At 36.9% G+C, this 14,697-nt stretch overlaps 1 protein-coding gene across 3 annotated transcripts; it reads left to right on the top strand.

The window, feature by feature from the left end:
* Positions 1 to 999: 999 nt before the first annotated feature.
* Positions 1,000 to 13,243, top strand: aqp4 (aquaporin 4). 3 transcript variants are annotated; one of them, XM_079888648.1, is made up of 7 exons: positions 1,000 to 1,251; positions 1,629 to 1,720; positions 2,813 to 2,918; positions 5,215 to 5,635; positions 6,096 to 6,260; positions 7,336 to 7,416; positions 11,196 to 13,243. In XM_079888648.1, the coding sequence occupies exons 3-7, from the start codon at positions 2,863 to 2,865 to the stop codon at positions 11,466 to 11,468; spliced, it is 996 nt and encodes a 331-aa protein (XP_079744774.1). In that variant the 5' UTR covers positions 1,000 to 1,251; positions 1,629 to 1,720; positions 2,813 to 2,862; the 3' UTR covers positions 11,469 to 13,243. The 3 variants fall into 3 exon arrangements, with proteins under 3 accessions (XP_079744774.1, XP_079744776.1, XP_079744775.1); XM_079888650.1 differs by lacking the exon at positions 2,813 to 2,918; XM_079888649.1 differs by lacking the exons at positions 1,000 to 1,251; positions 1,629 to 1,720 and having other exon boundaries at positions 2,693 to 2,918.
* The last annotated feature ends 1,454 nt before the right edge of the window (positions 13,244 to 14,697 follow it).

Genomic DNA, 14,697 nt, shown 5'->3' with positions numbered 1-14,697 from the left:
GTAAATCTGATTCTTTCATATTGATCATAAATCCCAGAATCAACAGTGGCAGATGAAGGCAAATCTGACCATCAGAAAATAAATATTTCCACACCCAGGCTCTGTTGTGTTTTCCCTCCATTTTCTGGAGCTCTGAATTACATCATTATGTAAGAATGGAAAGCCGTTCATTCATGTGTATAATAATGAGGATTTTCACATTCATATAGAAAAACACACATCTCCCGCTGCCTTTACCCCTCCAAAGCCATTGCAAATTCCAACATAACAAAGAGAGAAATCTTTATGCAATTATGACTTCATACAGTGCTTAATCTGGCTTGCGTTGTTGGCTTTAGTTTAGATCAGCGCACTGCAATTATTACCAGTGTGTATTTATGTGCATTTGTTTTCTCGTGACTTGGATTGAGTCTGAATATTATCAGGGATGACTTTTAATGATTTTATAATCCATCTGTCATAATGTAAGAGAACATATGCTTGAACAGCTCAGAGACGGAATGAGAAAATGAAATGTGGAACACTGACAGCACAGTTAGTTAATTGTTCATCATTACAGCAGTTACTGCAGGACAAACATGGATCCTGGCAGAAACTGTATGGAAATTCTGTTTACACTTGTGTGTGACACACAAATACACAATGAGGAATTGTTTTCGAGTCTCCTACTAATGAGCACATCAAGTTCTGAGAGGATATAACACATACACACACTGCCCGTAATATTCAGCAGTATAGTCCATTATTTATTTAACAGACGTCCCAGTGAATGTTCACACCTTTCATATAACCCTGCCAATCACAAAGAGAGAGAGAGAGAGAGAATTAAACAGCTGCTTTCCACACTACAATGACAGTTCTTCTGGCAACCCTCCAACACCCCGAATCCTTCAGCATTTTCTCCATCGGATATCATTCTCATCAAAGGCTTTTCACAAACTATTTAAACAAATGCATTCAACCTCAACCAGGAAATCTGTTGGATCCTGACAGACAGGCATACACACAAACAGCACTCCTTTAGAGTCACACGTTCAGTTCAGACCCTGTTCAATATGTGACGAAACGAACATATTCATTTGATAACACTCAGGTGGGAGGAATTCTTCACTTTCACGCCCCGTCCAGACTGTGGCTCTGTGAGGTTACGGCACTCTGAGGTGTTGTGCTTGGAAATGGACTGTTGTAAAATATTTGCATCAACGAGACTGGGTGTTTTGGATGAGGCCGAGTCAAAATTTGGGGTTTGGGGTTGGTAAAGTTGTTGTTTTTTTTAGAAATGAATACTTAAATTCAGCAAGGATGCATTCAATTGATCAAAAATATTACAAGTTTATAATGTTATGATGTTAAATATTTCTGGGATAGATAGATAGATAGATAGATAGATAGATAGATAGATAGATAGATAGATAGATAGATAGATAGATAGATAGATAGATAGATAGATAGATAGATAGATAGATAGATTTGCCTTTGATGGTCTCATGTAATGCTGTGTGCGATACCATGAGGCGAGTGCTGCATGTGTGAGTGGTGTGTGTCACTTGTCAGTGCTGTCAGATCAATTGTGCCGAAAGCTTCATCTCTCTGTGCTTTGGTCTCTCCGCTCTGATTTGACCATGAAGAGCCGGTAACATAACACTGAGAGAGGAGCACACTGAGCTGCCAGACAGTCTGAGGAAGGCATGACAAGCTGTGGAGCCCTGGACAGATTCAGGTGAGTTCAAGAGCAAAAGTGCTAGATCACTAGCATGCTATAACTGTATATTTTTATTTGTCTCGTCGGTTCATTTGTATTCTGTATTATGAACACCTACATGTTTAGGTGCCTTGATGCTTTAAAAAATATGTTCAAATGCACAGTAAATAAATAAAATGTGTACTGATCTCTTAATTTAAAATAATAGTTTATTGAAAATAGAAAATGTTTCTATATGAGCTCACTATGTGATGTATGAGGTTCAAACACAAGTCCCTCCATAAATGAAGATAAACAAGGACATATATATAAATATACCTAAGGAGTAAATGTAATGTCATAATATGAATTAGGCAGACAAGTGCACCCTAATTATAATCTGGCATTCTTGAGGCCCATCAGTTCATTTTCAACCACTTTTTAAAGTCCTGATGTGCTTGTTTGTTTGTTTGTTTGTTTGTTTGTTTATTTATTTATTTATTAGGCCTACTTATTTATATTGCTGCTGTTGTTGTTGTAGTATTTAATATACTAGAGTTTTATTTATGAATTATTACAAATATTTAAGATTTAGTTAGTTAGTTAGTTAGTTACATTATAAAAAAAGCTGCTGCCTTGAATTTTTAAGTACAACCAACTTGGAGGTTTAAGTCATTTCAATTTATATTACATTAAACTGACTTAAAAAAAAATAGTTGAATCTTGTATTAACTTAAACGTATTTAACTTATTTTAAAAAAAGCTAAAACATTGTACTTAACATTGAGTTAAAGCAATGTAAAAACATTTGTTGTCATAACTTATTGATCATATAATTTGTTACAGTGTTTAGTGAGTAGCCTAATGCACCGCTCATGGAGGAAGGAGTGAAAGCTTACTGTCGTTATGAAAAAAGCACGACGCGAAGGCACATAACAGCGAGTAGTTTCATGTGGTCGTGTTTAATTGAACTTAATAGTTTTGATCGGTGTACCGGGGAAACGCGCGCGTGAGCGCGTGTGTGTGTGAATCAGAGGGAGGAGATGCTGAACAACACGCAGACTCACACACATATTGATCCTTAAATGAGCACGCGCTGTAACTGATCATCACACCTATCCTGTGGTTCAGATGTCTTGTTTGAGGTAGACTTCTCCCACTGAGAGGATGCTTGTTCAGGGATGAGAGAGGCGTTTTCGCGGGTCTCGGTTCCTAACAGAAGTCGTGGCTTTCTTCGGTAAGTTAGTTTGTTGATTTTGTCTCCATAGTAAGAAGTTTTGGTTTGTAAAGTGATGTTTTTGTTCTTTAACCACACGGGGTTAAATGTTTACATGACGTTTTGTTGGCTTCACCTGCCAGGCAAGGCAACACATCCCTGATCCCCGAAATGAACGTTTATAATCATCCAATCATCGTCATTTAATTTCATAGAGAACCGTATAAACTGCGACAGAAGTGTTTATCAGTTTCCCCCAAAATTCCATAGTCATTATATTTTCACTTGCTGTTCTACATTATTGCATAGCCTACTATATTTTAAACCAGTCTAAGATGTTTTGTTGGTCTTGGGCTAGCTAGTTGTTGTTTGTAAAAAGGGATGTAAAAGCATAATCAATTAATACTGGATATTCTTCAAAAAACTAAGAAGCATCTGAATCTTCTGCATATGGTTAAAGGAATAACGTTAGTTCACTTAAAAATTTAAATTCTGTCATCATATACTCACCCTCAAGTTGTTTCAAACCTGTATGAGTTTCTTTCTTCTGCTGAACACAAAGGAAGATATTTTGAATAATGTTGGTAACCAGACAGTTGATGGACCCCATTGACTTCCGTGGGGGGGGGGGGGGGGATACTATAGTCAATGGGGTAAATCAACTGTTTGGTTTCTGACATTATTCAAAATATCTTCCTTTGTGTTCAGCAGAAGAAAGAAACTCGTACAGGTTTGAAACAACTTGAGGGTGAGTAAATTATGACCGAATTTAAAATTTTAAGTGAACTATCCCTTTAAATTGATGTTGCTGACAGTAAACAATACAAAGTTATCAAAGTTTACAGTAATAACTGTAGATATCTTGTTAGAAACTATGGTTACCATGGTCTTTTTTTTAATGTATTTTGTATATTCCACAACAAAGGCCTAGTTTTTCTTGTGATGTTTTCAGTGTCCTTGTAATTAGTGTTGCTAATGATGTGCATTCTATATGCATTTTGCTGATGTATAGGCTACTGAACAGTTGATGTTTGGTCAATAATAGATCCATTTTGTTATTGGAATTTTTCAGTGGATTATTTGAAAGGAAACTGAGGCCACTCTAATTAGATGAATTTCCACTTGGAAGGAGCGCACAGATTAACTGCATGAAGAGACAAACAAAACCATGCAGAAATAGATCAAAACACTATAACAGTCTTTTATATAGGATGCTTGAAAATAGGTTTTCTGTATATTCTCTCACTATTCTCACTCATTGTTTTGTTGTCAATAAATGCAATAATCTTCTTTCCTCCACAGTATAACAATTACAGTAGGGTCCAAATGTTCACAAATCTGACATTTAAAAAAAAAAGTTTTAAGATTTTTAAAACAAACATTATAACATGTTGAAACATTATGTAAGATACTGCACTGTTCTTAGGTCAAACAAGTACATTTGTGACATTGACCATTCCACTGTACAGATAATGATGGATCATCTCAAATCATCCTGGATCACATGACCATCAGGTTTATACAAACTTGTGGAGTTTATGTGGCTTAAATGCTTTAATTAAAGCGGGCATGACATGAGAAATCAAATTAGAGGTCTTTGTGCCATTAAAACATCTTGCAAGTTTCGTAACTTAAAACGTCCTCCAAAACCTCCAAAAACGACTCGTTTTGATATTGAGGTATCTGTGACATCTCACGGGCTATATGTTGCATATGACTGTCTCCAGAGAGGCATGATACAGTATACAGATGTGCGTTCAGTTTCTGGCATACTCCACGCACTTTAGTCTCCCGACAACAGGACAAATGGAAGAGTGAAAGAACATTCGATTTGACGCTTCCAGTTTAAACAGCTTGTGTGCTTCTCTGTACAGACTTCAGAAAGATCCCGGCGTTGGAAACCAGTGGATGGTTTTATTGGTTTATTTTAATGCCTTCCTGGATCTCATCGGAGTATTATATTGTTTGTTCGGAGCCTATAGGTTTTGTCAGTGAGGCACTGTGTAATGCAAGTTGAGTTCGCAAAGAAACTTTTGTTGAAAGATAAAGCAGCGAACTGTATTGGATCTGACAGCAGAGTAAATGATTTCATAATGTTTTGTCTGTAAATGATGGTTTTATATGGATAATGTTTATGTTTTCAAAACACTTATTCACACATGCAATAGCGAGTGGGCGTTGATACTGTTTCTTATGCAGTGACGTTAGCTAATAATAAAATCGACCGTTCACTGACAAGCCTTAAATGAGCCATGTAGGCCTATGTATCATAATACTTATCACTAACATTTTTTCTCTCTTATTTTATTCCTTTAAGGAGGTGTGTGTCGTCTTGCTCATGCAATAACCGTGTCATGGCAGCCTTCAAGGGTGTGTGGACTCAGGAATTCTGGCGAGCGGTTTCGGGGGAGTTTTTAGCCATGATAATATTCGTGCTGCTTAGTCTTGGATCCACAATCAACTGGACAGCAAAACAGGAGAACCCTCCACCTGCCGACCTCGTCCTCATCTCTCTCTGCTTTGGCTTATCCATCGCAACCCTCGTCCAGTGTTTCGGGCACATCAGCGGTGCCCACATCAACCCGGCCGTTACAGCGGCGATGGTTGCCACGCGGAAGCTGAGCCTGGCAAAAGGTGTTTTTTATTTGTTGGCACAATGCCTGGGGGCAATAGTGGGGGCGGCCATCTTGTATGGAGTGACACCAGAATCAGTGAGAGGAGGATTGGGAGTGACTTCTGTGAGTATTTTTTAATTAGAGGGATAGTTCACCCAAAAATGACTCGTCTTTTTTTTTTTTTTGTCCATGCAATGAAAGTCAATAGGGTCCTGTTTTGTTTTGGACCCCATTGACTTTCATTGTATGAGCAAAAAGCACTCGAGTCATTCTTTAAAATATCTTCCACAAATGTGTTCGGCAGAAGAAAAAGTCATACAGAACAACATGAGGGTGAGTAAATGATGACAGAGTTTTTGGTTTTGGGCAATCGCTAAGGCAGTTGATTAGAAGTTTTACACCTGGTTAAACTCATCAGTCATTAGTAGAGTACTCAATAACCTAAATGTCTCATTAGTGTGATGTGATCCCTAAAATTTGTATGTGGTAGGGGCCTCCAGGAGAATGATTGAAAAACACTGGTGTCGAGCAACTATTCGATAAAGCTCACGCTATACAAATATCTCACTATCGCCCCTTGCAGGTCAATACTGAAATCTCCACTGGTCATGCCATTGTGATAGAGCTCATAATCACTTTTGAGCTTGTCTTCACTGTCTTTGCCACTTGTGACCCCAAGCGCAGTGATCTTAAAGGTTCGGCAGCGCTGGCTATTGGTCTGTCGGTGTGCATCGGCCATCTGTTTGCTGTGAGTATTTCCTGATTTGCACCACTAGAAAACATTAAATTAATTGTGTAAAATTGCATTGCTATACATTTCATGCACTTTCCGAAGCATGTTTCATATGAGCGCTTTAACTTAACTGAAATTTTCAATCCTGCACTGTCAAGCACATTTTTAAGCAGTGCTTGAAGATCTTTATCCTATAAAGATTAGTCTCTTGAGGTGTATCTGCTTAGTTCTCCTTTGGAGAATTTGTAGCCTAGCTACAATCCCAAGTGACAGTGTTATTTCCATGCCAATAATCCCAGCAGAATCTGCAGATGAGGTGTTTATATGAAAGCTCATTTGTGTTGCTAAGAAAGTTGGCATGAGAGCGGGATGCCCTCTACATGCCCTCATGTATTTAGGTCTGGCACTGAGACAAACTCTACTTAAGACCCTTTAGAGCAGATTTATGATTTAAAGAGCCAAACCACTGTCACTCAGCTCACTCATTCCTCCCATCTCTCACATTGTTTCTTTGGATTTCTTCTGCTCTTCCTTTTAGAGTCTCTTCTCAAAATTCCATTCCAGGCTCATTTGAAATGTGCCTGTGGCGACATTTCTGCAAAATAATATTGTGTTGCTTCTTGCATATTTCACAACACTCTCAGAGTGAAATGTCCAGTGAGTGGTGCTAAAAGTGTGTTGGTTTTAACATATGAACATGATTCTGGCAAAGTTTTATTATTTTGGTTTATACGTTGAATGGAGATAAAAGGTCAATGCTCAATTGTGTTTGAAATTAAAGTACCACACTAAACCTAAATGATAGTGTTAACAAAAGCAAGCATGAGATAACGTTTTCTGAAGGAACAATGCATTTTAGCCTACTTATTGAGTGTTGAGGAGTGCATCAGGTAAGTTGCAAAGCAAGTTTACTACGTCAGAAAATCCATGGTTATGTGATGTAAATGTCAAAATGTATTAGTATACAAATCACGCTCTATGGTAAAAGTGTTTTTCTGTGCAAGAAATCGCACAAAATTTCCAATAAACCTTTGTTGGAAAATTCATGCAATTCATAACAAGTGTAACACGTTTTGTCTGTGTGTTTCAGATCCCGTACACTGGAGCCAGTATGAATCCAGCTCGCTCTTTTGGTCCTGTGGTCATCATGGGAAAATGGCAGGACCATTGGGTAAGATTCACACAATATATTCTGTGTGTGGAGAAACTATACGAAGACTCATTAAAGGGATAGTTCACCCAAAAATGAAAATTCTGTCATCATTTACTCACCCTCAAGTTGTTCCAAACCTGTATGAATTTCTTTCTTCTGCTGAACACAAAAGAAGATATTTTGAAGAATGTCTGTAACCAAACAGGCCCGTTGCCCCATTGACTTCCATAGTATGGAGAAAAAAAAATACTATGGAGGTCAATGTGGTCCATAAACTTTTTGGTTACCGACATTACAACTTGAGGGTGCGTAAATGATAACATCATTTTCATTTTTGGGTAAACTATCTCTTTAAGTTCTTTCTAAACCCTACATTGATATTTATGTGCATAAAGATTCAAGGTCAGCAAGGCCTTTGGAACTGTGATTGATAAAAGTGAAGCTGACGAGAATTTGATTCAATGCCAAAACTTTTTTAAGAAGAGAATTTTGGCTTTGTTTCACTCCTACAAAGGAGCCTGAACTATATCTGGCGCATGAAGACATTTATCTCTGACCTACCACAGACCTTTGGCATGAATCTTGATATACTGGATTCATTCATTTTGAATATCTCAGTGTAGAACTGTTGCATAAAAGCACCATACTCTCAATCCTGCTGTTGTACTGAATATCAAACGGCTGCAAGACATACTGCAGCTCTCTTGCTTGTGCGATTTTCAAATGTCATTCTCCTTGAAACATTACAGAGCAATCAAAAAAGCAGACAGATGTGGCATTCAAAATAACACCGGTACATGACACTGGTTGGTGTGCTCCCTACATGCACATATGAGTGTTATGTATCTTCATGAGTGGCGCGTCTGAGTGACTGCTGCTGTCATCAGGGTTGATACAGGGTCTCCCCTGTGGTGCTGTAACATTAGAAAGGTCAAAACATTTCTTTCATGGAGTGTTTACCACACTTGCAGAATGCTACACACAGTACCCTTTTCAAGGCGATGGTGTTAGTTTCATCAATGAAAGATTTTAGAGATTATGAATGAAAGCAATGCATCAGGCGTGAAGCCACATGAAGGCCATTCTGGTACTGTTACACTAATGAGAGCTGCTGATGATCATTACTGTATATATAATCGTTTGGAAATAATGAGATAAACAAAATTAACTGCATTTTTGGACACTGTCCGGGATTTTGCAGGGTAAATGTATCTGGCCTGTGCTATGCAGTCAGTCGCACCCACTTCTATTTCTGTCATCACAGCAGTTAGTAATCCAGTTTTGGCACACTTTTGGAGTCAATATCCTTGTCACCCTAATTAAATGCATATATCAGACACGGATATAAGAGCAGGACAGATTATTTACTGGGCTGAAAATATAATGAAGGAAAGGAAAGGAAAGGGCATACTTCATAACAAAATTGTTTTTTCACAATATATTCAATCATATACACAAAATGCAAAACATGATTAATACAGTGGGCTCCAAACATCTGAGACCATCAGTGAATTTGCTATTTCACATTAAATTTAATTAAATTTAATAGATTTTTCTTTTCATTGCAAATTATAATATTAGCATATATATATATTGCATTATTATATTATATATTATGTTATTTATCAGTTGTGGTCAGAATTATTGACACCCGTGGTAAATATGATCAAAGATGTAAAATAAATCTGCATTTTTTTTATCCTTTTGATCTTTCATTCAAAAAATCTAACCTTTCATTGAAGTAATATAATCACATTATGAAATAAATATTTTTCTCCAAAACACGTTGGCCACAATTATTGGCACCCCTATAATTTTTTATGAGTAAAATATTTCTGAAGTATATTCTCATTAATATTGACTCAGCACACCAGGGTGACTAGGAATATGAAATTGTCTGGCTATGACTTTTGAGTTTAAAAATGAGGAAACTCAAAGGCCAAATTCCCTTAATCATTCATAACAATGAGTAAAACCAAAGAATATAGCACCAAAACATTGTTGAGCTTTACTACATAGAAAGTGGCTGTAAGAAAATAGCTAAACCATTGAAAATTCCCATTTCCACCAAGGTTCCAATCAACTAAAGATGTTATTAATCTGCCAGGAAGAGAACGTGTGTCTATATTGTCTTAATTCTCAGTGAGGAGGAGAGTTTGAGTGGCCAAAGACTCTCAGAGATCTCAGCTGGAGAATTGCAGAGATTACTTGAGTCTTGGGTTCAGAAAGCCTAAAACAAAACAAAAATCAAACAACCTCTACATCACCACACATTGTTTGGGAGGGCTTCAAGAAAAATCCTCTGCTCTCATCCAAAAACAAACTCCAGTATATTCAGTTGTCAAACTGTCACTTCAAAAGGGACTGGATTCTATGGTCAGATGGAACTAAAGAAATAGATTTTTGTCAGCAAACCCACCAGATGTGTTTGGTGCAAACAGGGATAAAAGTACCCTATGCCTACGGTTAAATATACCGCTGGATCTTTAATGTTGTGGGCCTATTTTTTTGTTGGAGGTCCTGGACATCTTGTTCAGATACATGGCATCATGGATTCTAGCAAATACCAACAGAAAAAAAAAAAGCTAGAAAATAGCTTCTGCTAGAAATCTTATAATGGGCCATGGTTGGATCTTCCATCAGGACAACGGTCCAAAACAAACATCAAAATCAACAAAAATGTGTCACTGAGCACAAAAATAAGCTTCTGCCATGACCGTCCCAGTCCCCTAAACTGAACCCTATAGAAAATGAGTGGGGTGAACTGAAGAGAAGAAGCACCAACGTGGATCTGGGAATGTGAATGAACTGGAGAGATTCTGTATGGAGGAATGGTCTCTGATCTCTTGTCAGGTGTTCTCCAAACTCATTATAGGAGAAGATTCAGAGCTGTTATCTTGGAAAAAGGAGGTTGCAAAAAGTATTTAATAAAAGGGTGCCAATAATTATGGCCAACGTGTTTTGGAGAAAAGCATTTATTCATAATGTGATTTCCCCCCCCACATTCAATTATTTCTTTCAATGAAAGGTTCGATTTTTGCAAAAAAATTTGAATGAAAGATCAAAAGGATAAACAATGCAGATTAATTTTTACAGCCATTTTTGATCATATTTACAAGGGGTGCCTTTAATTCTGACCACAACTGCATATAAATGCAGATATATCTCTATTAAATATTTCTTATTATTTTTACATAATAAAATGTCTTAATTGTTTTCATTATTTAATTAATACATTTAATTAAAGTAAATTAATGAAAAGGAACTTAAATCTTAAATATTTCTTATTAATTTTACATATTAACATTTCTTCATTTTTTTTTCAAAATCCTAAAACTCACAATTTGAGTGAGAAGTTAAATTAATTAATTAAATTTAATTAAAACAAATGTATTAGAAGAAATCTTAAATATTATACACTGGTGCAGTATCTTTATTTATATATATATATATATATATATATATATATATATATATATATATATATATATATATAATATTATATCTTAATTTTACAGAATAACATTTCTTTAATTCTTTCTAAATAATAAAACTCACAATTTGTGTTAAAAGTTTATTTAATTACATTCAATTCAAATAAATTACCACAGTATATTTTTGAACAAGATTTATTCTCTCTCTCTCTCTCTCTCTCTCTCTCTCTCTCTCTCTCTCTCTCTCTCTCTCTCTCTCTCTCTCTCTCTCTCTCTCTCTCTCTCTCTCTCTCTCTCTCTCTCTCTCTCTCTCTCTCTCTCTCTCTCTCTCTCTCTCTCTCTCTCTCTCTCTCTCTCTCTCAGGTATACTGGGTGGGCCCTTTAATAGGGGGCATCCTAGCTGCCGCTGTGTACGAATATCTATTCTGTCCCGACCCTGACCTGAAGCGCCGCTATGCCGACGTCCTCTCCAAGAGCCCCTTCCAAATCGACCCGTATCGGGTTGTGGACACAGAGACGTACCCCAGCGATCAAGCTCAGCTCATGGCCAAGCAGGCCGCGATCCGAGTGCTGGACCTGGAGAGGGCAGAGAAGAAGCGGAGGGAGTCTGCTGGAGAAGTGCTGTCGTCTGTATGACTAGTGAGAGCCACTGAGGAGGAACAGCACAACATTAATGAGCTCAAAGAAACAGATCTGATCTAGAGTCACAGCGTGCCTTTGTGTAGAAATCTTCTACCGAACGACTCCGAACACTTGACTTTAATCATTAAGAATGAGCTGAACCACCTAATGGTCTGTCTTTAAACTCGCTTAAAACGCTCTTCCCTGTATGCCAGTCACAGCCCATAGATCTCATATCCAATAGAATCCACTTTGAAGATTTTAGCCAGTCACTGAACATCCTTTAGCAGATGCACCTCATCAACTACAGAATCAATAACTAAATGGGATTCTCACATCTAAGCAACTGTAACGGTTTTCTTTGGTTTACGGGTTATTACCTGGCAATCAGGGGTTGAGATTAGATCATCACCATAGTAATGCAGACCATTTTCCTTCTCAGTGCACTCTGTAGAATATTAACCCCTTCTGCCCTTTACTGTCGTCACCTTCTCCCTTTTAAATTTAATGTTGTATAGAGTATTTTTATATTTTCTTAAGGTTATGGATGTTATGTCTTTGAATGTCGCTGTCAGAAATCTGTATAGGCTAATTGCAACCCTGCATGACTTTTATTTTATTTTTGAGCCTAAAATGCATGACTTTCCCGACACATGCACACAAAACCCAAACAGATTGTGTCCCATTGTGTCAGTTCTTTCATATCCAATTGCGTAATTGCGTTATTTTAGGCTGATTTATTATCTAGCCATGTGTTGGATGCATACAATTATTTATGTAATCAAGTGATGTATATTAACTGTTTAATAATTTGAAAACTGGAGTATTATACTATATTGAAGAAAAATAACTGGAATTTCTTACGGAAGCCCATTTTACCCACAGAGTTAAATAATAATAATAATAGGCTTCCATAATAGGCTAATTCCTTTTACAACAGGCATTTACATCTCTTTACCAGCAGAGGGCAGCACATCCTTAAACTGCGTCGTAAACCTGAAACTCCAGTAATGGTGAGCTGATTTATTTATCTGTTGGCGATAAGTACCAGATTTTTTTTTTTTTTTTTTTTTTCTTATGAAATATTGTTTCGGGGACGGTTTAGCTCCTCTTTCCTCTTACATAAGTCATTCTCATTTTCAGTTTCAGTTTCACTTTTATACCACTCCCTTCTTTCACTTAGTCAGAATAAGTGTGTGTATGGTCATAAAAAACCTGGATAGGCCTATATTGTTTTAATCATTTTAATATTGTTTGATTTCACGGCTTAAAAAACAGGTAAATTCATAAAAATGTAAAAAGTTGTGTGAGTTACTGTTGAATATAATGATGTTCTAATTATGCTCAGTTGAAAAAAAAAAAAAAAGTAGTTTGCAATAATTTGTTCTTTACATTTGCAATAATTTTTTGTGATTTATTTTTTAATGTCCTTATCCCATACAACTGAGAAAATAATGGAAAAATCCTGTAAATTCATTGGTTAAAAGCTGCAGCAATCATGGTGTGTTTGTGTATAAATCAGAATGGGAGGGAGTGAGGAAGTGCAATTTTTTATATTTTTATTTATAATTAAGAAGGTGGTTAATCCCAAGGCTTTTGACTGTAACAGAGGCAGCCCTCCACTCTTCAATCCCTCCCTCAGCTATTTATGGAAATTTAAATCTTAATTGCTCCATTTAAATTAATTGGAGAAAGAAAAAACTCAGCAGTTAGTCTGTTAAAATATTTATTTTCCCATGTGACTAAAGGAGATTCTCCATCACAACGCACATAAAGCTGCCCAAACTATACCAGCATCAAAGCTTTTTGTGTGTGTGTGTGTGTGTGTGTGTGATTATAGACATTATTTAAACCCCAAAACAAGTGATGAAAATTGCAAAAGCACAGTAAGTCATTTAGGCCAATGCACACAGGAAACATACAAAAACATATGTGTTAATGCACATGCACAAAAGTTTTATGTGACAGTTGAAGCCAGAGGCTAAAACCAATAAACAATCTGACTATGAATATTCATGCAAGCTCACACTGGGGTTTTGTGTAATATTAAGCAGCCCAATGAATATTCCTGGAGACAAATTAAAGTGATGGGCTGTGTGTGGAAGGTTGTGTACATCTTCAAGAATGCCATTCAGATCTTCCTGAGTGTGACACACATATGGTTTGAGTGTTAAACAGTCTGAGGACTTAAAGAGGCCTTCTTTTGCAAAGCCTATTGAGCTTTAAGGAAACTATGAGTGACTGAAAGCACAAATCACAACCTATTCTCACTCCCAAGGCGTCAAAAACTGAAGCATGCGTCACTCTGTGGACGAATTGGGAACTCCATTGCTTTCAATGAGAAACTGTGGCGTCAACAACACGCGTGAATTTTATCAGTAGGAAATCGCGCTGAAGAAGTCACTTATTGAACACATCGCGATATTTGGCATCAGTTCACATGTGCCAGATGTTGGTAAGTAGTCAAGTCAAGTCAAGTCATCTTCATTTATATAGCGCTTTTAACAATGTAGATTGTCTCAAAGCAGCTTTACAGAGATAAATGTATAATTTAACGTAAGATTGGATCGAGCTGCTCCGTTTTGAACCAGCTGTAGTTTGTTTATTAAGCGTGCAGGACAACCACCCAGTAGAGCATTACAATAATCTAGCCTTGAGGTCATGAACGCATGAACTAACTGTTCCGCATTTGTCAGTGAGAGCATATGGCGTAATTTAGATATATTTTTAAGATGGAAAAATGCAGTTTTACAGATACTAGACACATGACTTTCAAATGAAAGATTGGTATCAAAGAGCACACCCAGGTTCCTAACCGACGACGAAGACTTGACAGAGCAGCCATCAAGTGTTAGACAGTATTCTAGGTTATTACGTGAGGAAGTTTTTTGTCCAATAATTAGAATCTCTGTTTTTTCAGAATTTAGAAGTAGGAAATTACGAGTCATCCAATTTTTTATATCATTTATGCATTCCGTTAATTTTGTGAATTGGTAGGTTTCGTTTGGTTTTGAAGAAATATACAGCTGAGTATCATCGGCATAACAGTGAAAACTAATGCCATGTTTCCTAATGATATCTCCTAATGGTAGCATGTACAGAGTGAACAGCAGCAGTCCTAGTACTGAGCCTTGTGGTACGCCATACTGAACTTGTGATCGATGAGACATCTCTTCATTTACGGCTACAAACTGATAACGGTCAGATAAGTATAATTTAAACTTATCTGCTAGTGCAATTCCAC

This window comes from Squalius cephalus, assembly GCF_949319135.1.
Source record: "Squalius cephalus genome assembly, chromosome: 12".
Classification (NCBI taxonomy): Eukaryota; Metazoa; Chordata; class Actinopteri; order Cypriniformes; family Leuciscidae; genus Squalius; species Squalius cephalus.
Note: the sequence above shows the minus strand (reverse complement) of the source record. Positions and strands in the feature narration are given on the sequence as shown.